Below are 24,970 nucleotides of genomic sequence, written 5' to 3' on the forward strand. Positions count from 1 at the left end.
AGGATGTCTTCTTCGAAGGCTGAAAGTAAAATACAATATAATTTTCACTTCTTCACTTAACGAATAGAATTTGTACTGCTCCGTTTTACAACTTACGTTGTAACGGTCGAACTACAAGTTCCGCTAGACCTCTTGAACTTCCAGAACCATCAAGCATTTCACTTCTAGTATAGTTTTAAGATTTTTCAATTTTCAAAACGAACAACAACTCTAAAATGATATTTTTACCAAGACACGCAGTGGCAGTGACAACGGTACAATATACTGAATCTGCAGCAAACTAGTAAAGTTTGCTGAATTTCAACAGACCGAAACAAATTGCTGGTTATCAGCAAAGTTCAAAATTGCTGATTGCTTTTCAGCTGAATATTTTGCTGAAACATATTCTTCGAATTTGGTGTGATACAAATGAAGAAAATTGACGCAGACGAGCTCGGTGGTCTAGTGGCTACCGCTTCTGCCTTATAATCAGGAGGTCGTGGGTTCAATTCCAGGCTCGTCTTTGTATTTCTATCTTAGTTCTTTCTGTGTTTCACGTTCTTTACCAAAACGATTCCTACTGTTATAACCTTCCACATAATCTCAAAACCTCCCGTGGCACCTATGAGAGGTCGTAGAGTTCTCTGCATCTTTCTTAAGTAGGTGCCCAACTAATCATCCTTCCCCTTCCACAGCATTCGCAAGGACGTGGCCAGGACAGATCTCGACTATTGGAAATTGCCTTGCTTCCATCTAAGAGTCATTATCTACTACTACAGAGTTATCATCATTATCTGTGCTAACGGATGAAAGTGATGCTACTCTCGTACAATAGTCTTGGCTTGCACCACCTACGAATTTGTGCGAAATGCTCAATGCTAATGCTAATACAAATGAAGAAAATTGACGTGCCATTTTACAAAAGGTGATGGGCTTTCGTACTAAAATGTTATTAACAGTGATATGTTGAAAACTTTAATTTAAAAGTTTTCTTAAATTACATGTTACTGTGCGCAAACGACCGCGACGGGCCCGCATTGAAAGCAGTGTTATGTTAGACAGGGATACCTTTGTTGTCGATGAAATCGTCATCTTGGATCCTTTCTAATGGCTGGTAATAACGTTAGTGGTGAAAATATACATTGACGCATCATCTGTGGAAGTCGGAACTATGCACGAGCTCCAGAAGGAATTGCGGTCAAAAAAGATTTACAGTCATCAAACCTAAACCAAGAAGAACTCAAAAGAACCTACACCAGAATTCGGGGTATTCGAGTAACACGTGCTTCTTTGGTGGTGTGCAAGAGAACGGTGTGTGGCGGCGAAGAATGAATCACGACCTTGAATTTTAGGAATGCCAGTCCCAAATACATGGGACCGTTCTGCGTATAACGGCTATAGAAGGACATGTCATCACAAGTAAAATTATACAATTAATACAATGGAAATTTCGTTATATCTTACACGTTTCATTTTATTAAATTTAATTTGTTTCCTCGTCATTTAGTTCCGAAATTTACTGCTATTTAACATGCTTTTGGCTGGTTTTGTTCGCGCTTTGAATTAGTGTATTCTAATGGCTTATTATACGCCCAGTGCCGGTTTTGATCATAACGTTAAATTGATTTTTTTTTTGTTTTCCATTAAATAAACGATTGAATTTCTAAATTGTATTGACGTTCATGAGAAGACCAAGGGGTCTGGTTCTTCAGACTTCCATTATTTCTGTGTTAAGTGCAGGATGATTTTTGGCGTATATGTAGGTATAAGTAATGGGAATAAATTCATGCTCTGCATATGCTGTCTTACCCCGGATTTGAGACGAATTACATTTTTGCTTTTGGACTCATGTTATATTACAAAAAAGACTTTCAGCTCGAGGCCATCGAACTATTTCTAGTGCTACCTAATTCGCATCTTGATCTATCGGAGTCAACATACAACATTGCAGACCTATCTGTTCATTCATATTATCAACATTATAACTGACTACTCATAAACAACATTAGTATGGTTGTATTTTGCTTACTTCATTTCTTAGTCCTACCGATATTTTGATAAAAGGTTTTAAACTAATTTTGGGGGTGTTTTTTCATATTCAAATTTGCTGTCAGGCATCGTTGAACATTCTGTTAGTTAACCCCGTCTGGAAAGAGTGTATACACTACGAATTGTGCGAAACATTTTCCGGATTGCATTTTCTTTGCCCAATAGCAGGGTTAGCGCAGTCATAAAAGAATTTAATTTATTGCCCGTATGCAACTCGTGTGCCAGTTTTCAAATGCCACCAAATCAATGTCTCCGTCTCCACATATTCTCACTCTAGGATCTTCATTTTTTGATTATTTTTTAGTGTATTTTGCTTATTGTGTTCTTGGCAAATTCGGCAAATCACTTTCGATCTTTTCTAAAGAGTAAGAAAGTTTAATCTAAAAACGCTATTTTTGCCAAGATATCAGTTTCAATTTTACTGGCTACTTACACGGCTGTGCGGATTTTGCCGAGCTCAGCAGTAACAAAAACTAAGTGTGTGTGTGCCACAGAGATGATGTAACGCAATCAGTTGGCTACATGGTTTGGCTTTATACCAATCTGTAGCTGCATGATATCCCTTGTATGCAGTAGGTATAAACTGCCGTTATACACATAACTGTCGCATGTACATAGGAAATCCCAGCATACATTGGACAAATATGCGTATGACGGCAGTAAAGGAGAAGAACAAAAACAAATTAGATCGCTGTCTTCTTCTTGTGTATGAAAATGCAGACATCGGCAGGCTGGTAAAATACGACAGATTTCAGTGGGTTGGACATGTAGTGCGTATTCCGGAAGAGACACTAGCAAAAGTTATGACTCATGTTTAACAGAGAACCTGGGAAAGGACGTCGGCCCCGGGGTAGATCTCGCACTCGCTGGCTGTGTGCAATCAAGGAAGATAAGCGCGCAGCCAGCTTGCAGGAAGACTGGCGACTGGCGGCCCAAGAACGAGCGTCCTGGAATAAGACATAACATTTGGTTTTCCTCTAGACAACACGGAGTGTATGACCCTCATAGGTGTATGTAGTTAGGTTGGCGGTTCATCCATACGAGAACTTTGCGAGCCAATAAGAAGGGGCGGTATTAGTTTGGGAGTTCATCGTAAGAAGATTTACAAGATAAACTCTGTCTTGTAAATATATAAGCAATACCAAGTCATGCTAAAATTTATAAAAAATAAATAAAATTGCAGTTTAGGCTGCTACTAGCTGCTCTAACAGTGGTGTATCCTTTCTGAATTCCGAACAAATGATTTGACTTATAATTTGCACTAGTAATATAAACCAATGTAGGTAAATATGAAACAAAAATTATTGAATTTCACAACACAAACATTGAGGATTCCTCTTCTTCGATTCCATAAATTTAATGAATCGTTTATAGATTCGAAGTCGATAAATAGGCGCAAAATATGTGAGCCAGACTACCGCACGTCAACCAGAGTTAACAAAAAAATCAACGCTCGAAATACATATAAGTACGATTTAAATCAAAGGCGCATTTAAAACCCCAAAACTCATAGGAAAAAAAAAAGATTATTTCTAGACAATAGATGATTTTTAATGTATATAAATTGAGTCCCGATTAACTGTTAAAGACATTTTTCGGCAACAATTTGCATGGAAAAAATATCGGAAGACCTTTCAGCGGGTTAAACCATGAAACAGAAAACCTCAACTTATTTTTATTTGGCGGAGGTCCAGATACCAATTACAATTACATTACCAATTACTACACGGCCGTGTAGAAAAAACCCATACAATTTTTTTGCAAAGTTGCTCCATTTTGCATGATTCGTCGAGAAAGCATAAAACTTTTTTTTATACGGATTTTCAGATTTTGAACTGAAAACTGTTTTTTACACGGAACACATCCCCCGAGTAAAAAAAGAATCGAGTGTATGTTGATAATTGAATGAAAAGCCATAAAAACACGTAAATATGTTATCGCTGCTCATGCTAATGCATGATATATTATAAATATCAAGCAGGATACTGATAGTGATTGTTTGGAAAAATCTGGCTTGTCAACCGCTACACAGATTAAGGCAGGCAGGAAATGGAACAGCTTCACCATCAGCAGAATCATACCCATATGTATGAAGGAAGATTTCACTATACATAATTGATAGGTGGTTTCCCACATATCCAAGACGTTAAATTTGATAGACCACAATGTTTGGGAGCATGGAACCGGAGGCATTATCAACCTTAGCACTAGTTGCAACCACAAGGGATCAGCACATTCCCCTGGTATTAATCGTAATTAGTTATACACAGTAACGGTTAGTTTTATCTGTTGGCAGCGGCGTTTGAGGAGTTTTACCGGCTAAAGTTTCTAATAATGATTTCGCTTGTCCAAAAAGAATACAATTTTATGAGTTTTGTTACCTTCATTTTTTTCTCCTAACGATCTCTTAAATGCTCTGTATTATCACCGTTATCCTTAGCGATACTTTCATGTTCGTTACATTTACATCCATAGTATTTGCACAATGAAAACCCTTAGCATTTTATTGCGCCCACTCATTATTTAATTTGTTGATTGGATTCGCAAAACTCGCTACTGTTAGTTAATTTGTTTTCCGCTTTTTTTTTTTGCTTTTCGCATCCTGGTCACATGCGAAAAAGAAACATCTATGATTGAATTGAAGCCCATGATGAAGATACATTACAGAGATGAAAAACGACTTTGCACTTTAAAACGAATCATCATAGCTTTTCCATTGCAGCATAGATACTACATACATTTAGCAATTTAGAAGGTATGCTCAATATATTTAAAAAATGTGCAATTAAAATACGACCGTAGAATTACATGGCGAACACTTTCAGTGTTTTGAATTTAGTTTTTTATGTTGAAGTCCCTTTTTACAGTTTCAACGATAATTTTGATGGACAGGTTTCAGAAGGACTTGGTACTGAATTGATCATTGTTATTTCAATTTATATTAATTTATGTACTATGTACATTTTCAAATAAAAAACAATTAAAAAGTTTAATAAAAATGCACATTTGCTATGAACTATGTTAACACCAGAAATCAGATTGATCAAAAAGGCTTTATAGAGTTAAACAAATGTGTAAACAATTAAATCATTTCGAACATTCCTTCTTTTCTTTGTAAGATACTTCATCAGAAGACTCAATTCAAAAAATGATGAATTGCATTTAACCTCGGACCAATCTTTATTTTTAGTAAATATTTACTTACACATTTAACAACTAGATGTCCGATGAGTTCCAAAATCATTCCTTTCTTATAAATGTTCGCCCACTGTAATCAATGAAAGAAACATAATTAATAAACACAATCATGATAACTATGTATTGCATTGAGGTATTTCTTACGTGATAGTTTTCTTTTCCGTATTTTTCGGCTCGGGACGAGCACGATTGAGCACCTTTAGGAATTCCGACGTTTTTGCTCGCATTCGCGAGTGGATGTACGCTTTCGAACACTGGAAAAAAATAGTGTTTCAAATTTATTAATCACAGAAAAGGGATTTGAAAATAGTTAACAGTAAAACCCATAATTTTTACAGTTCCATTACTGCCTGCGATCACATATTTGTAACATTTGCAGTTATCGCTAAGTCTCTAAATCGTGAAATCAGAATTTTTTTGGAGAGCTTCGTCTTTGCTGTGTTCATTCTATGATCTTGTTTTCTTTTTCAAACTGTATGCTTACATGTGTGATCATTGAACAAATGTTTAAGAAATTATAGTGGGTTACATAAATGAATTATCCATTTCACTTGGTCACTGCAAGACACTAACACAGTCTACGGAGAGTCCGCAAATCATCTTACATCTGATCGATCCCCTTTCCTTGCTGCGTACATCGCCTCACTGAGCTTTATGAATCGCTACTGAGAACACTATTTTCCAATGGTTACTCGTGGTGGGCAACTAAGATTGTTTTCTCTTGAATCCCTTCTGCTGGCGTGTTTTATTCCGGAAAATCATGTTTTTTTGTCTGTTCCGCGCCCGTTTGTATCGGAGTGCTCGTTTGATTATGTTTATTATCGAACGCAGAACTATTGCGAAATCCGAGTGTTCAGTTCTGTTTTGTGCGAACGGAAAATCAATCAATCAGTGGGATCAATCGTGTTTTGTATCGGATCCAGAACTTCTTCTCTCGCTTTGGGTGATTAGTTCTGTTTTATAGGTCGGAAAGTAAATCAGTCGTGTTTTGATTGGCACGCAGAACGGTTTCCATGATCTGAGATATTTTGTTCTGCTTTGCTCTGGTAGGATATATTTAGCTTTTTAGCGGAGCCCACGGTTGCCAGGTGAGGGGTCAATAACCCTTAGACATAATTTTTAGCCCTTAAAACGATCATCAATTTAATGACGAGCTTCTGGAAATCGTGAGTCAATCACAGAATCGTTCCGATTTAAAAAAGGCAAGATACTAGACTTTACTAAGTACTTTGAGAATAATTGATTAATCCCAACATATATTCACTTGGATCGTAGTGCAATTTACAACAGTTCTGCTCAATCTCGGAGTAGCAGCCATTGACATGCATAGTCCAGTCAGTCTAAGCTAAGCTAAGTTCAAACGATTATCAATTTTAGTATTTCTAAGAACGTCGTGTGAACAGTAGCCAGATTTCAGAGAAACATACGAATCTGTTTACTTATACACACATATTTTTCCAAAGTGGAAGTAAAATTGAAAAACATATGTACCAACGTAAGAAAGATTAAGAGTCAATCAATTCTGCTATACCTGCTAGACTTTTTCAAAAACTTTAATCCGAAGCGCAATATATTCCACTATTACACAATAAAATATATTCCACTTATTCCACATTGCCACTTCTTCTTCGTTGGCATTACATCCCCCACTGGGACATTGCCGCCTCGCAGCTTAGTGTTCATTAAGCACTTCCACAGTTATTACCCGCGAGGTTTCTAAGCCAAGTTACCATTTCTGCATACGTATATCATGAGGCTGGCACGATGATACTTTTATGCCCAGGGAAGTCGAGAAAATTTCCAAGCCGAAAATTATCTAGACCGGCACCGGGAATCGAACCCAGCCACCCTCAGCATGGTCTTGCTTTGTAGCCGCGCATCTTACCGCACGGCTAAGGAGGGCCTCTTGGACATTGCCACTTCCTCAGCAAAAATGCTGGGAATTTTCACCTACCCCGGGCAATCTGAATGCCAAGGGGGATTAGGCTCTGTGGATCTCATTCCCCGGTTGACTTAAAATCCTGTAAACGTTTGCAACGGGTCTGGCACATATTTGTAGTAGGCGACAAACTGGTTAACCAAGTTGTGCTTTGAAGCTTGGCTACTTCGTTATGGCGACCGAGATAGGCTGAATCAGCTAAGGCTGAACACCCGGACACGATATGCTCGATCATCTCTCCTACTGAATTGCACCTCATGCAGCGGTCATTCACGTTCTCGTGCAATATATAGTGCCGATAGTTCTTCCTCGCAATTACCCGGTACTGGATGGGTATCATGAATCCTTCTGTTTCTGAGAAGAGTTCACCCCGCACCAGCCACGTATAAGAAACCACTTTGTCGATATATTCCAGCTCCAGTTGATGGGGGTGCGTCACATGCAAATGCAACTACTTCTGCTTTCACGATGCGATCATCTCGTCGACAGTTTTGATGTCGCAATTCAGATAATAGTCCTCCTGCGCCAGATGCAGGGCACTCATCCGTAATCAGCTTCACACACAACGCGATAGTTTTCGTGGCGGTTTTGGCTTTCCACGAAGTATCTTCGTAACTGCTGGATCTGGGAAACACATAGTGTTTGTATATCGGTGACGCCTCTTCCTCCTACTGTACGTGGCTCTCAATGGACGATTTTGGATGGCGCATGCGATGCTCAGTGAACGCCACTCGTACTGCTCGTTCTAACGCCTCTAAGTCAGTCTTGGACCTTGGTATACTTCACCACCCCGAAACTGTACGTCAACAAAGGCACGGCAAACGTGTTTATCGCCTTCACTTTGTTGCCGGCCGACAAGAAGCTCTTCAAAATACCGTTGACACGATGCAAGAACTTTCCCTGCAGCTCCTTCATGATCATCGTGGGGCGAATTCCCTTCAGTTGCAGAAAACCTAGGAACTTGCACGTTTCGCCTTCAACCAAGTTTCGAATCTCTTCCTGTTCGTTGACGCGGAAACTGTCGAAAGCCACCAGGTGTCCCCGATGTAGATGTATGGACGACATTTATCGATTCCAAACTCCATCCGGATGTCGGTACTGAATACCGTTACAAGCCGCAGAAATTGGTGCAGCTTCTCCACAGATTACGCAAACAGCTTCAAGTCGTCTATAAAGAAGGTGTTGGTAATGTTTGTACTCCTTTCCCCACTCTTCAAATGATAGCCATAGTTGTGTTGATTGAGTGCTAAAGGACTAAAGGTATCGCTTCGGAAGATGCCCCTCCTGATGCTGAGAGTCCTGGACCGTAACACATTTTCGTGCTGAATTAGCCTGATAACGTTACCGTCTATCTTATACTTATATTATTATTATTATTGAGTTTTGGCACTTGCTTAGCAAACGTAGGAATTTTAATATTATTAAATTATTTAAATTATTATTGTGATAGTCTTACCTTAATATGATAATGCAAGTAATCACGGAACATATGGATTAGATTAATTGTGTTATCACGCGTCTCTTTTGATGTATGCCTTGGGAATAATACTAAAATAGAATTACAGTCAGATGAGCAAATGGAAGTCAGCTTTCTGAAGTTTACCTACCAAACGTAACATATCCGATATTTTCGCCTACCCGTGCACCGGTATTTGCCAGCTCTAGTGGAGGTTCCCTGTGCGAGAATAACACTTGCGGTGCCGTGTGTGATGCTCGCCTCCCCTCGCGCAGTTCTTGCATAAATACCTTGCCTAACACTACATCGTCCTCGTCGCGGAATATCGTACTAAACACGACCGTCACTCGGTCCGGCTTTGCTTCCACATACCTGTTTAAAAAATTCAAACCATTATTGTTCAAAAATCTAATCTAGCTGCAAGAAATCCTTGAATACTCACATAGTTTCGTCATTTCTATAATTAATCACCGCTCGCTTCTGGCCTTCGCCTTCACCCTCGCCCTGTGACTGAAAGTCAAAATACTTTTCGAACACCGACGCGAAACAGTTCCGTTTAAGCAGGCCGATCTTCCGCACAGTTTCCTCCCAGTTGTCGGGAATCTGCTCCAGGTCGACCAGAACCGAAACGTTGTAGCCGTCTTCCGGTGTGATAAGCAGGTCTCCATATTCTCGCTTGAGCAGTTCGTCTGCACCATGCTCTTGCAGCTGTTTGTAGAACTTGAGCGATATACTTATCTGAGAATTTAAAAAAAATGGGGTTAATATGGACACCACACATGGCGCAATTTGAAAAGTTCTAAAATAATTGATCAACTTGTACTACTCGGGGAATGTGATTAACCGTTTTTAGTGATTTAATCTTTAGGTTTTCTCTGTTGTACTTTCCAACGCGGCGCATATGTTGGAAATGTGAGACCAGAACAATAGAAGATGTATCCCATACAGTGCTGAGCTGTTTTATTTTCATTGGGAGATGTCCTCTCATTCTCTTGGAAAACATAAACAATGAAAATAATTTCACGAATTCAGTAAGAAACGTTTGGTATAACGTGAAACACAAAAAAAACTAGAGATACGAAGTAAGAATGGAACGAGCTTGCGATCGAACCCACGACCACCTGCTTATAGGCGGTAGCCACAAGATCATTGAGTTTGTCTTCGAAATCGATGCACATTTTACCAACATTGCCGCTAAAAGCATAACAGTTACTGTTCCATGGCCATCCATACTCATGTTGATATATGGTTGGTATACCAATTGTCGCCATACATAAGAACAACTATTTAAAAAAACCCGACTTAATCCACCTACAGTGAATGGAACCCTTCTTACACTTTTGAAAGGTTATGGGTGCACTGCATATTACAATTTTTATGCATAAACATGAACTTTAATTGGATACAAATGAAGTTTTTATGCTCGAAAAAAAGTTCGAATCTACAGTTTTTTCGAATTTCAGAGATATCAGAAGGATCCAATATCCGATTGAAAAAAATGCATTTCATGGCAATATTTTAGCTTCCGCTCATAGTTAAGAGAGCTCAATCAGTAAGCAAACTATTGAGATCTTGGAATGGCACTATCTTGTAACATACACATTTTATATCTAGTTCTTTGATCTGAGTTGATAGGTTTGCGATTATGCTAATAGTAAAAGGAGAAAAAATCTAGTTTTATAAAAATATTATTTATTATTTCTACAAATAAAATAATTCGAGCAGCATCAAGACACAAGTGTGAAAGTCGTATATTAATAGAAAGCGAAATAAACATAAAGCAAACATTTGTCGCTAAGGAAACGCTTGTGATATTTTTTTATCGTTTTCAATACAGAAAAGGGATATTTTTGTTTTTTTTTAATTTTCAATGAAAATACACAAAGGCTGCAGATTTGATGTGCAGCCAAGCCCGATAATTTGCAACCGTTGAAGCCCGAAAGAGTTCAAATCGAACCATAGATGGCTGAGATATTGATGTGGCAATTTTTTATTAGTTTTCTAAAAATATGCCTCATGTTCGTACTTCACAGATATCTCGGAAGCTAAATGTCCGATTTCAAAAACATTTTAAAGCGTTCAATGGCAAAGACATAGCTTTCGTTTAAAGATAAAATCATGCAAATCGGTTCACAGACAGTTGAGATCTTGATGTGACATTATTTTGCCAATGTTGTGAACAAAATACGTCTAATGCTTTATGTTCGTATTTCACAGATATCTCTGGAACCCAATATCTGACTGAAAAAAAAAATAAGCCATAGCTTTCGTACAAAAATGTAAGCGTGCAAATCGGATCACAGACGGTTGAGATCATTATGTGGCATTATTTTGTTAGTTTTCTGAAAATGCACTTAAGATTCGTATTTCACGAATATCTATGTCCGATTGCAAAAAAATTTCAATGCGTTCAATGGCAAAGACATAGCTTTCGTTTAAAGATAAAATCATGCAAATCGGTTCACAGACGGCTGAGATCTTGATGTGACATTATTTTGCACTTAATGTTTGTATTTCTCAAATATCTCGGAAACTAAATGTCCGATTGCAAAAAAATTTCAATGCGTTCAATGGCAAAGGCATAGCTTTCGTTTAAAGATAAAATCATGCAAATCGGTTCACAGACGGCTGAGATCTAGATGTGACATTTTTTGTAACGCACACACGCACACACGCACACACGCACACACACACACACATACATACACATGCTCAGTTCGTCGAGCTGAGTTGATTGGTATATATGACTTGGGTCTCCGAGTCTCGGATAAAAAGTCGATTTTTCAAGTGATCTTAATACCCTTCTTAGGGTGTAAGAAGGGTAAAAAGGCATGTGAGTGGACTTTATATATCAAGCAAAAGGTTTTACTTCCAGCTCCTTAGCAAAACACAATGAAATTTGTTATTATCCTCAAAATTGATTAATCCATAAGAGGAACGCATGCACCAGTTGTGGCACTATTCTTAATTTTGGTTCCTTATTTGGCAAATCGTATTGTTTTCTTCTTGGCCAAATTGGGACCACTAGTGCGACAACTGGTGCAAAGGACGTCAAAAATTAAGCAAAATCATTTTTTACAATTATGCTTTGCTTGTTTTGGAGAAGATTAAAAGTGTTATCGTATCATATGAATACGCTTTATCGATATGAACTTGGTTTGCGGTGATTTGATTGGCCATTTGGCATATGAAGCACTAGTGCGACAACTGGTGCTATAGCCATAACTGGTACATCAGGCCTACTTGCTATTTGATATTCAATTCAATAAATTTGATTGGCGACATCACCAACACCATGGAAAACACGTGTTGGCAGTCAAAAAGTTGCACCCAAACCGTTCGTATTTGCGTTGCGGTGGTAAATGTTGCACCGCCGCCCGGTGTACGAAAACGACATGACATTAGGGGAAGAGGTGGTAAAATGAACAGGTGGCTATATTTATATTAAAACACTATTTAGGCGTATGTTAATCATGCAGACGTTTTCCTCGAAATAAAATAAGGTACCTGAGCTAATATTTTGGTTTTAAGACCGAACGAATAGCTATTACTATCCAAAATATCAAACAAGGCCGTAAAAATAGGGTCTGATGCAAGGTCTGATGTAATTTTTAACCAGTTTTCCGCAAGCTTCAATTCTTAATAAATTCATAATAACATTGATTCAAACCTGTTCTAACCACAGCGGCAAATAAGACAACCTTCACAATGATGTTGCAGGGGTAAATAGTAAAATTATTGGTTTGCATAGTTAGAGGAAGAGTTATTTATCACAAGGCACGTATGGGGGTAAAATGAACACTTGTATCAAACTTTCACAAATTTATGATAAAAGTTGTGCAATTGTGAAGCGGAAGTTCAAGAAACAAACCATATCAAATAACCAAGATAAAACTTTGAAAATGTAAATTTAATTTAAAAATAACTGATATTTCAAATTTTTTTCTACTTTTTCTTATATTGATAATTAAGAGCTTTTCAAAAGTTATACCAGATTTTTCAAAAGGCTCTCATAATCTTAACTAGTTATATAAACAGTGCTAGAGTTAAAAAAAGAAAATTAAATGTTTCAAAAGGGTTTTAGAAGCGATGTTCATTTTACCACCAGGCAGTGTTCATTTTACCCGCACTACTTTTGTACACACGAAATTTCGATGAAAAACTATATAAAACAATGTTTATTAGCGAAAAAATTGTTCAGTGCAATAAGAGTTTGAGTTAAATTGTTGGACCAAGTGGTAAAACTAGCAAATTATCCTCGTTTTATGATTGAATTCAACGCAAGTCCTTAACGTGTTCATTTTACCACCTGTTCCCCTACCTATCAGTGCTCAACAAACGAGAACATCGACGATGTCACTGACCTACTGCTGGGGACAAATCATTCACACGGGCGCGTCGATCTCTGAATAAATTAGATAATGATCTTCATCGTGCTGGAGAATATATACATATACGTTAGGGTGGTTCAAAAAATCGATTTTGCTCCACAGCGCTCATTCGATGCTTTATCATGTTCTGAGTGTCCTCTGAAAATTTGAGCTCATTTGGATTAAAACTGATTTAGCACAAGCCATTTCAAATTTGCATGCAATTTAGTATGGAGAAATTTATTTTTTCATTATACTGTTAATGACGCTTCCCCATTAAACGCAGGTTAAAAGAAAACGTACATAGCATGAAGGAATACTCAACAGCCTCCACCCAACGAAAACCGCATGTTGATTAATCGCTCCAATAATTAGTATTCGATTTTAATAGAAGTTTCGAATCTTTAGTCATGATCGTTAAACTTCTTTTAGGGCATCACTGAAATGTGCAGTGCAACATAGTAGCCTGAATTTGTGTGTGCTATCTTTCGCGCCACGAGCAGCAATGTTGCCTGTTGATGAGTTACACAATTAGCTCCAGAAAACCACGGTATAGATTAAATTCGATTACTAATTATTGGAACGATCAATTAAGATGCGGTTTTCGCTGAGTGAAAGCTCTTGAGTATTCCATTTAGCTATGTAGGTTTTCTTTTAATCAGTGCTTATTGAGGAAGCGTAATTAACAGTATAATGAAAAAATAAATTTCTCCGTACTAATTTGCATGCAAACTTGAAACGGCTTGTGCTAAATCAGTTTTAATCCAAATGAGCTCAAATTTTCAGAGGACACTCAGAACATGATAAAGCATCGGATGAGCGCTGTGGAGCAAAATCGATTTTTTGAACCACCCTAATATACGTATATATAGTGATAACTTTTGCTTTCACTCGGTAATACAATGAGAAATGAGGAAGTCACAACGAGAATGCTTGTGAAAGCAGTGCACCCACCGGGATCTGCAGTTTAGAAGCATTTGATCAACAAATTTTCATAATAAACAATGATAAACGTAAAGCCCCAAAAACGGAAAATTTGACAGTTAGCCCATATATTTTTGCCGTTTCCGTCGCCGTTCCGTTTTATTTATTGCGTTTGGGGCTTTAGTGTCCCAACTCTGATGGCATATGCACGCAAACTCATAACACCTACCTACAACAGATAGGAAAACACTTCTTTTATCTGGTGATACTAGGTGATACTGTTTTAAATCTTCGTTTATTATCGATTCAAATATAAGTTATTTATTTGATTAATTGATTTTCCACTAATGAAATGATACAAATTAATTGTATACACTGGAGTCGCTTTAACGCTTTTTTACGCGGATTATCAAATTAACGTGCTTTTTACGCATAGTGTGACATTCACTGGACTCACACGGGTTTCAAGCGGATTTCTAGGAAACAAAATTACGTGATTAAAAGCACAGAGAACAGACATGGATGCTCGAACAAAATTTCGTTAAAAACGTGTGTAAAGATTTAAATCACACCTCAGCGCCGCCAACGCAGGCTGCCCGACATAAAAACTCAATTTCACTAAGTGATGGCGTTGGCATACACTTCATAAACAATGTAGTGCTGCCACCTAGGAGCGAGCCTAGGAGCAATTCGGAATGAACACTAGCGCTAAATAGTAAAACACGGCAAATTTTAACCATATTTATCAGCACACTAGCACCGCGCAACGGGGGCATAACGACATACTTCAAAATGACCAGTATAAACTTTTACACAAGCACGCGAATGAAGATGAACGTCTGTTCTCTGTGTTAAAAGGTCGACAAACACATAAAAAAGGAGAAAAATCGATTTTCGATACATTCTTTTTTACTCGGTTTTTGGGCTTTACGTGGAACGTATCCTCCGCCTACAAACGGACTTCAGTGTACAGCAGATCAACGATTTTTTGATGCGAGAAGGTTGATACTTACTCTTACTTTAGTTCTGTCGCCATTGATATTTGAAATGTGAAATAACACACCGTCAAAGTCTGCTACGGTGACATCGATGGATTCCGCTTTGTTTCTGAAAAATAAACAGAAGAAAAATAGTTTATTTATCATGAAAGGCATATTTAATATGTAAAACTACTAAAGTTTATCATAATAAAAATATCATTTATTAATTGTCATGGCAATCTATTATTTATAATAAAGTGTTGGCGAAATCATATGTTATAAGATATGGCAATGGCTGTTTTTCAGACGGGCTTGGTGGTCATATGACTACCGCTTCTACCTCATACGCAGGAGGTCGTGGGTTCAATCACAGGCCCGTTCCATTCCTTACTTTCTATCTTTTCATATATTTCTCATATTCTAGCAATCGATAGAGCTGAAAATGGGCTTTCATACCCAGTGGCGTTTCCCTAACCTCAATCTACCTGTGCACTGAGTTTAAATTTGAGGAATTGGTATGCGGAAATGACTAGAGTAACTAGATTCTGATTAGTATAAACGACTCTGATAATTTTCTTTTCCATTTGGGCTGTCAAAATATCAAAATTTTCACTTTTTGGGACAGTGCACAGGTAAAAAGTGAGGTTACGCGACGCCACTGTTCATACCGTTTCCATCTTCTATCCCTATACCTAAAACTTGATTAGTTCTAGTAGGTAAACTGTTAGAATTCGAAATGAGCGAAAAAGTTCGTTTCGGCATTCAATTAGAACTACACCACCCTTTCATTACTATCACATTGGCAACCAAGACGAACCTCTGCCATAAAACCTTAACCCCCAGATTCCAATAAAATTCCGCAGGAACTCGTGGCGAGTGCAGAGGTGTTCTCGGCTTGCAGTGGGCGAGTGACACCAATTCTCCTTCCCATCCCCGATGAACGTGAGGACGTGGCCAGCACCGTTATTGACCATCCAAAATACTAGAGCTCTCGGACTGTGCACATTGAGGTTGGAGAGCAAGTCACATGCTTCCATCCATTGGTTCCCTGTGCAATTGCGATTGTTCTGGTCGATCACGGATTAGCAACTACGAAATGCTCATGCTCATGCTCAAAAGAAAAACTTGTTCAATAGTTAATTGCTTATTTTCCGGATATTAAAGCACCCGACTTGGACATTAATTTACAATGTTCTGAAAACTCAGATGTGAATATGTACATTATGTGGAAGGATTATGCTTTGAAAAATGTATTGTAAACTACTTTCCTTCGATAGAACTCGAACCCACGACAAATGGGTTGTGTGTGATTCGACCACCCGTCCAATTCAGGAATCTTGAGCTCATTCAGTAGCCGCTAAGTTGCGAAGGCCGACGGAGGTCCTTCGTAGTTTAGTTGGTTGAAGCACCAGTCTAGCGTACTGAGGGTCGTGGGTTCGAGTCCCATCAAAGGAAAGTAGTTACCTACAGTACATTTTTCAAATCATGATCTTCCACATTATGTACATACATATTCACACCTGAGTTTTCAGAACATTGTAATTCAAAGTTTTACCAACTGTTTAATTGTTGAAATTTCGGTGAAATGAATCCAACTAAAATATTGAGTCTATGAAGTCTCATTATTAGTATACTACATAACCATTCTCAAAATATTGCTTAGGATGGAAGAACATATCTATGTTTGTTCCGTGATGACCAGAATTCGTGAAAATGCACAATTTATCGACTGGTTCCGTTCAGACTAAAAAAAATATAAAACATTGTTACTGTGCGAGTTGTAGTAACTCTGTGATTATAACAATCAATAAAGGGTCTGTCGTTACAGACTGTTTGGAAAAAGAAAATATGTAATATACACTACACTCCCGGTCATAAGTTATCTAAAAAATATGACAAAGTTTTTGTTTTTGTTTTAAGACTAAATCTTATATTCAATTTATGATCTTCGAGGCTTATTCGAAACATGAGGATTAGATCTTGAACTTGAGATGTTGGACATAACACATTCTTATTGAAAAGTATATTAAAATTTAGACCTTAATCCTTCGAAAAAATCCGGAAAATTATCACAAGTGTGGAAGAGGACCGTGAATCAATACCCTTTCGATAGCAATGTTCATATTTTTGGGGAAAAATATGGATTTTTTAATCACTGAAGTGACAAACGGGTATTCTTTGCTTCGGCAAAAAGTTTGTGCTCACCCATAGTAATAGTGCATCGACCATTAGTTAGTTTTTTTGTTGTTGATTCCTTTATTAAAGTGATTTTTCCAATGTTCATATAGGGTCACTGCAACTATAAATTTGGTTCACGTTCAATAAGGCCGTTACAAATATTTAATTAACTTTTTGTCCTACTGGTCTCCGAAATATTAAATAATAAAATGAAAAAAATTTAAAAAAAATCTCCTCAGATTTGTTAAAGAATGTTTTGAAAATTCTCAAAATTATCCGAATTTTATTTTGTTGCCCCCTCAAAATATTATTTTTTGGCAAAAAAAAATCCGAGGCAGGGAGACAAAACAGATTTTAAATATTTGTATACGCCTAAATAGTATTTCCACTATGTCTCTGCCATTTTTAGTACGATATCAACTATCGAATGAGCCCTGAACTGAAGATCGCAAATCGGAACTATAAAAAAACTATAAAACTATAAAAATATAAAACTATGAAAATATGTGCAGAAAACTTTGTTATTTTTTTTATGGGGTCATTCCCATGACCGGGAGTGTACTTAAGTATATGAGCTTTGAACAGAAAAACGTGTTTAGAGCTTATTTAAGGGAATATTCTTATTTGCCATAAAGACGAGTACTATTCCATCAAATTTTGTCACTTTGCTACTTAACAGATACGTATTACGACCCGAAAAGTAAGGAAAGAATGTAGTGATCAATAACTCTTGAAATAGTAACTTCAGTGACGATGATGAGACTGCAATTCACAAAAATGAGCATCATCAACCCCGTTAAAAACCGTCACTGAGTATCTAAAGATCACTTATTCACATGTATGAGTGGGTAAGTGCGCAAATTTTCAAAAATTTACTATTTTCAAATATACTAGATTACCAATATAGTCCACTCTGGCTGATTTCGAGAGACAGCACAATAGCGCTGCGGTGTCACAACAGGCAAGCAATATAGTGAAGAGGCATTCCGAGGGGTGTTAGAACATACGTTGCAATATGTAGTGTAACATGTCGAATTAATATGCTGGAAATCATTTTATGATCCCATTTTAATATCCGAGTCTGAAAAAAAAATTGAGGAAAATAATTCAGATTGTTAAAAGTTATAAAATCAGTGTAATTTTTACAATTATCGCACCCCTTCAAGTGTTACGATTGATAAGGCCGATACGATACGAAAACATTATCATTCTTAGCATAGCTTAGCTTGATTGACTGTATCCATCGTAGTTGCTAGTCGTGATTGGCCGAGAAACGACAAATAATGCACAGCTCACCAATAGAATAGTTTTCCCGGGACTAGAAAGCTATTCTCACTGTACGTACATGCTTCGGAGTTTCTTTAATTCAAGACCAATTACGATGATGGCTACGTCCTCACAGTCAATTAGGATAAGGGGAGGAAAATTAGTTCAACACTCATTGCTACTAGAGACCGAGGAATCCATGAGCGCACTGGAAAGGAAAAGTATGTTAGTTGGGAAGGAAATATATTGGAAATCGCCTTGGTAAGCGACTGATTATTTCTTTTGAACGACGCCATATTCATGATGTTACAAAAACGATATCTTAACGATATCTTAACTACTTCGCGACGACTAAAACACGCACTGCACAACGCTTGCTCGATGGCTACTACAAACTAGCAACCAGAGACCGGCGGAGTGAAAAACTGTCGAAATGGCAACGTATGAAAATGCATGAAATCGTGACAATGATATTGGCAGCACTTGAACTTTTTGCTTGCTTCTTATGGATGCAAAAAGTAAACAAGTCGAAATGGAACCGCTTTTGACGGTTCGATTGGAAACAAGATGGCGTCTTCGCCGATCTCTTATTCTAGTATTTCTACTACAAACCATTAAAGATCGCGCTTGTTTCGACCGGAGCGAAGCGCAATACATGCACATAAGCCACCGAACACCAAATAGGGTAAAAGACCCAATAGTGGAGGAACTAAGCATGTTCTATCACTATTTGTTGGTTCACACCAAGTCCATACTTCATTCCACTTACCTCGAGTGTGCATATGAAAGGTTATTCATTATATTTCATATAAAAACTGAGCTAATTGCAGCAACACCCATCATTGTTTCCTAAAATGGTACCTCCAATTATTGGTGCAGTGTTCCAATAGTTGCGGTAATTTTTAATTCAGGTTCCTATAGTTGCGAATCTCATTGTTTTCATATGGGACTCGCAACTATGGGAACACTACCGCAACTATTGGTGCAAGGCTGAGAAAAATTTAAGGTATTTAAATGATACTTTACCGATTTTACGGGAAATTCATAACTGTTTCTGTTATTTCGTCTATTGACATGTCAACAAATTTGTAGACTAGATGGGTTGCTGCGTTAGAGACGTAAATTTTGTAAAAATAGCACTACCGCAACTATAGGAACACCCACGACTATTGGAACTTTTACCCTAGATAATTTAATTTCATATTCGCATCGATTGAAATACGCACTTACTTGTTCGATGGCTACTACAAACTCATGAGCCACCGAACACCGTATAGATAATTTACCATTTTCGCGACACTAAAACACGCCATGTACTCACTTGCTCGATGGCTACTGCAAACAATTCGATACGAAAACAGGGTTTGCAGAAATTGCTCTCAATAGATAACGAACAACAATAAAAGAGAGGCAAAAACTGTTCCGAATCATAACAAGCCATGATGACAAATTTATGAAACTTGTATACAAGTACGAAAAAACAGAATCGGATAGGCAGCCCCACAGAAAAATGGTGATTCTCGCTTTGTTTTCGCTCCTTTCGTGTTGGTTACTGCACAGGTGTGTAGAATAAGTTGAAATGCATCATCAGAGCCAGTGCTCCCCGCATTTGGAACTTTCTAAAATAAATTTATCATGGGGTATAGCATCCCGGATCAGTTCTCTATCATGACAGCTTGCGTAAATAATTTCTCGCGGTATGCTGCATATCGTATATGTATACAGAGATGATAAGTGAGAGACTAGCTCTTTCTCTTTAGGATTCAATCCCTGAAAGAAAATATTATCATTCATACAAAAAGCGCTAACGGAGAGGGGGTCTATATATAATATTCGGAAGTTTGAACCAGTTCAGTGATTGATAATAACTCTGCCACACTTCGCTGTACTTAAAAAAAACTACAAGAGACCGCCCTGTGATTGGCTGTACGAACTGCAAACGTAGAATATGATGCTACTATACAATTTGTGCCCAAATCTAATAGAACATCCAACGTGTTCATATCTTCAAATGATTGGGACCATTGAGCCTTCCAAATAAATGATCTTACGAAAATTTCTAATCGATTTGATATAAAATTGAAAATCGGTTGAAAAATGAATGACTTATTGGCTACTGAAGTCTATAATTTTTTCGTGACGCGTCCATTTTTTAAGCTTGTGAAGTGTACTATGCACTGCATTCGTATCGAAAACAAAAAAGTATTCTACTTGAAAAATGAAGACGACACTCTTATTGATTTGCTAATATTTACATATTCGTACATACATACATTACATTGGTAGCAACCAAAGCGTACCTCAAACGCAAGAAAGCCGAGTTCTTTACGCACGATGTTGCTGGGGATAAACCATTCAAGGCCGTGGTTCGCGGTCTTCCAATCATGGAAAAGGATGAAATCAAGGCTGAGCTCATCCAGCGGTACAAGCTTCAACCGGTGGCAATCCATGTCATCGCAAGGAAGTTTAGTGAAGGGGACTATCGTGACTGTCTGTACCTAGTCCACTTCCGTAAGGGAACCACCACGCTGAATGCGCTAAAAGCAGTTCGTTCACTCAACGACATGATCGTGACATGGGAAGCTTACCGAGGATCACACCGCGACTTAACTCAATGTATGCGGTGTTTGAACTTCGGCCACGGAACCCGTAATTGCAGCCTCAAGCCGCTGTGCAACAACTGCGCTCGTCCAAATATCTCAACGGAATGCACCCATGAAGAAGAAACAGCGTTCCAGTGCGCAAACTGTGGCGGTGCACACAAGGCATCGGATAAAATCTGCCCCAAGCGCGAAGAGTACAAGAGGATTCGGAAGGATGCAGCCACGAGGAATCTTCCCGGAAGAAGAGCTCCTGATGACCGTCATTTGTTCCATCAAGAGGATTTTCCAGCCCTACAGCCAGCGTACAGTCAGCGACAACAGCATTCTGCTCCTCCCACCTGGCCGGGGCGGGCGCAAGCGGGCAAGATGCACATCACCACCCAATGGCTTATCGACACCAGCAGCAGCCCGTCTCTTCCTGGCACGGGTACCCAAGACCAAGTGCTCCTCGGGATTCATCATTCCAGCCAGCTGACCTACAGGTAAGTGAAGGTGATGAAAACGACAAATCCGCCCCGCAAAATGCTCCGCTGTACTCCTCGGAAGAATTAGTTACACAGAAAGAAAAATCATTATTGAAATTAAAAAAACCGTTGGTAAAACTAAAAAGTTGCGTTGGTTCTTTTTCGTAGAGAGTTGCGCATGTTCAAAATAAAAGTACGTAAACTTTTGTTATGCCCATGAATAAAAAAATCCGATTCGCTCTAAAATTGAAAGTTGGGACTTTTAAAACAATTGTTGATCTGTCAAACCAAAATGTAAACACTATGGAAAATAAAAGTAGTTTTCGCTTCTGAAATCAAAAGTTTGGACTATTATTATCAAGATTATTAATAATTTAAATTTTGTTCTCAAATATTCAATTTATTCATTGTTCATTCCAAAACATTATTTTTATAAGAAATCGTTGTTTTTGTAAACGCCGATAATTTAAAACGGGGCCAAGATTGTAGCTGGGAGTGACAAACAGCGCTCGTAGGTTTCGTAAGAAACTGTCACGATCTCCAGTCTCGACTTTTTCCGAAAAGATCTTCCGCCGTTTTTCGGTACATATCTGAAAAGAAAATCCAATAAAACAAACTAAGAATATTATGCTTATTCGTTAGCAAAATGTTTCAAAAACTGTCTAACTTACCTTCTTGGTAATTTTCTGCGAATACATTGGTCGTCTAATTGGGGCTGTATCGCTGAGCATATTAAAATTTGACCATCAGCCATTCTCGTCAGAACTGGTAGCATCCCTGTCGAAAAAAATAAAAACTTGCATCAGTTTTCCTTGTTCGCCACAAAGAGTCCGACATAAATATACCTTGTAGATGTTTTGAGTTTCCAATTGTCCTTTATGCAGGCGTTTTCTTAAAGACTCCTCGAAGGCCGCGGCAGATGTCCGATCGCGAACTATTGAATAAAATAAACTTTGCCTTTAATGTGCGTGTCTTCGCGACAACAGTCAGTGTCGACTTTGTCAAAAACAGTATCTCTGGTTAGCGTCGTCATGATTTTGACAGCCAGAGTCGGTGATTTTAAATTTGCAAAAATTTATTATTAAAGAAGAGAACTTTTAAATGAGAGAGTACATTAGGGTGAAGCAAAGTTTTAATTTAAACAAAATACTTTCTTGAGGATCAATTTCACTTTCATTTCAAAGAGAACTGAACGCTTTTCAAAATGAAAGTACAAAGTATTCATTGAAACAATTTTTTTTTCTGTGTAGGATCTTCCTGGACATGTCGGACAGACTCAAACGTTGCCGTTCGCGGCATGAGCAAGTCGAAACGTTGGGAGTTTGATCCAGTATGGTAACTAGCTCTATCCAAATTGTCACCTGGAATGCTAGGTCCCTCCGACCTAAAGCGATTGAATTTGGACAATCCCTCACCAATCGGAATGTCTCTGTTTCCTTGATTACGGAAACTCATTTGGCTCCTAACATCCAGCTGAGTATTCCCAACTTCACTATAATACGTTGTGATCGTGAAAACTCCAAAGGCGGCGGAGTTGCAATTGCGATCATTAATTCTTTAAAATTTAGATCATTGCCTCACTTTGGCACCAAAATTATTGAAGCCATTGGAGTAGAAATTGAAACCTGTGTTGGAAAAATTCGTCTAGTCAGTGCATATTTTGGCCGACAAGCTAGAGGAACGCATGACAGCAAACTCTTGTTTAGTCAGGATCTCAAAAAGCTAACCCACACCAGCTGTAAATACATCATCGGCACTGATATGAATGCCCGGCATCTCAGTTGGGGCAACCAGAGGTCCAACAGTAACGGGAAAATCTTATTCGACGATCTTCAACTTGGGCTCTACAGTATACATCATTCACCTTCCCCTACCTTCGTCCCCCCGAGAGGAGCGCCATCAACCCTAGATATCTTTCTATCCAATTTGTCTTCCAGAATCGGTGAACCAGAAGCAGTCAGAGATTTGGATCTGATCACCTGCCAGTAGTTGTTACAGTAGGAGTGACTGGTACGTCGAGGAAAATGTTCCCGAGGTCCCAGTCCACTCCAAAGTCTTGGAGATAGACAGGTTTATTAAACTCTTGATAGGTAAAAGAAACGTCTACTCCCGGCAGTACCAGAGAACTAGGAACAAAAAATTTAAGTACTACGTTAATCGCCTAAGAAAGATAATAGCCAAGCGTCTAGAAGATCTGAAAAATCAAAACTTTCAAGAAAATTTAGCTAAACTTAGAGACCACTCCAAACCATTCTGGAAAGTTGCAAAAATCTTAAATACCAAACCCCAACCAGTTCCCCACTTGAAAGTTGATGAGAAAATTCTTGTAACACCCACTGAAAAATCCAATGCAATAGCCAAACACATTGTTAAATCACATGAAATAGGTCAAACAATGGTTAGCCCCATGGAAAATATTGTAAAACAAACCATAGATACACTCAATAACACCAATAGTTATTTGCCTGAAGCACAAAAAATTACAATAGACGAGATACAATCCACACTAAAATGCATGAAAAATATGAAAGCACCCGGCCAAGATGATATTCTAAACATTACACTGAAGAACCTTAGTGAAAGCAGTGTTAAACATCTTCTTAAAATATTCAACAAATGTCTCGATTTAGGCTACTTCCCTTACTGCTGGAAAAAATACAAAATCATACATATTCTTAAGGTGATTATACAATCAAGCCGTGTGGTGAATTTTAAATTCAGGTTTTCTATTCCTGATATCAAAAGTTCAAATCTAGCGTAATAATTTTCGTAAAATACTGAAATTAAAGTCGATTGTTTAGCATAAGTAAGCAATCGATCTACGGATGTTTCATCCCCATGGGCGTTGTGGTTTTCTCAATTCGTGTTCTTGAAAAATCACTAGAAAAAGCACGTGGTTTCCAAGATGGCCGATTTGTGGCTTTGTTGTATAACCACCTTAAGCCAGGAAAAGATCCAACGAGTGAGAAAAATTATAGACCCATTAGTTTGCCTTCATCGATTAGTAAACTTTTTGAAAAACTTATTCTAAACAGAGTAGATAGTCACATCCGGAGGAACAATATCTTGATGGATGAACAGTTTGGTTTCCGTAAGGGTCACTCGACAGTGCATCAGCTAGCCAGAGTAGTAAACAGAATAAAATCGAACAAAGCAGTAGCTTACTCAACAGCAATGGCGCTACTTGATGTAGAAAAAGCGTTTGATAACGCCATTCAAGTTAGGGGAAGAATAACCCGTCATATTATAACAAAAATGCAAAATTGCCTTAATTCTTTTATAGACTACACCATTAACTGGAAGATTAAAATTAATGCTGCTAAGACACAACTAATCTTGTTCCCATTGAGCCAATCACCGAAACATAAACCAAACTCAAAAATAGTTATACAAGGTAATTCAATAGAATGGTCACCACATGTAACATACCTTGGTCTATCAACAGATACAAAACTTTTGTTTAGCACACATGTCGAAAACACAAGAAACAAATGCCTTATACTTTTGAAAAAACTATATCCGCTTATTTGTAAAAATTCTAAATTAAGCATAAAAAATAAGCTA

General features: G+C 38.0%; 1 protein-coding gene and 1 long non-coding RNA gene across 2 annotated transcripts in view; both read right to left on the reverse strand.

Annotated features, from left to right (window-relative positions):
• Positions 1-1,427: 1,427 nt before the first annotated feature.
• Positions 1,428-24,970, reverse strand: part of LOC134213180 (probable actin-related protein 2/3 complex subunit 2) — a 36,269-nt gene continuing 12,726 nt past the window's right edge. The window contains exons 2-7 of the mRNA XM_062691866.1: positions 14,929-15,022; positions 9,064-9,359; positions 8,773-8,993; positions 8,622-8,713; positions 5,371-5,480; positions 1,428-5,296 (exon numbers count right to left, since the gene is read on the reverse strand). Of these exons, the coding sequence (XP_062547850.1) occupies positions 5,269-5,296; positions 5,371-5,480; positions 8,622-8,713; positions 8,773-8,993; positions 9,064-9,359; positions 14,929-15,022 (841 nt within the window). The 3' untranslated portion in view covers positions 1,428-5,268. The remainder of the gene's footprint in view (positions 5,297-5,370; positions 5,481-8,621; positions 8,714-8,772; positions 8,994-9,063; positions 9,360-14,928; positions 15,023-24,970) is intronic.
• LOC134217335 (uncharacterized) lies at positions 21,819-22,381 on the reverse strand. The gene is made up of 3 exons (XR_009981000.1): positions 22,252-22,381; positions 22,078-22,183; positions 21,819-21,996 (listed from the first exon to the last, which is right to left on the reverse strand). It is a non-coding gene; the product is annotated as an uncharacterized LOC134217335 (long non-coding RNA).

The sequence above is a fragment of the Armigeres subalbatus genome, chromosome 2, assembly GCF_024139115.2.
Source record: "Armigeres subalbatus isolate Guangzhou_Male chromosome 2, GZ_Asu_2, whole genome shotgun sequence".
NCBI classification, from domain to species: Eukaryota; Metazoa; Arthropoda; class Insecta; order Diptera; family Culicidae; genus Armigeres; species Armigeres subalbatus.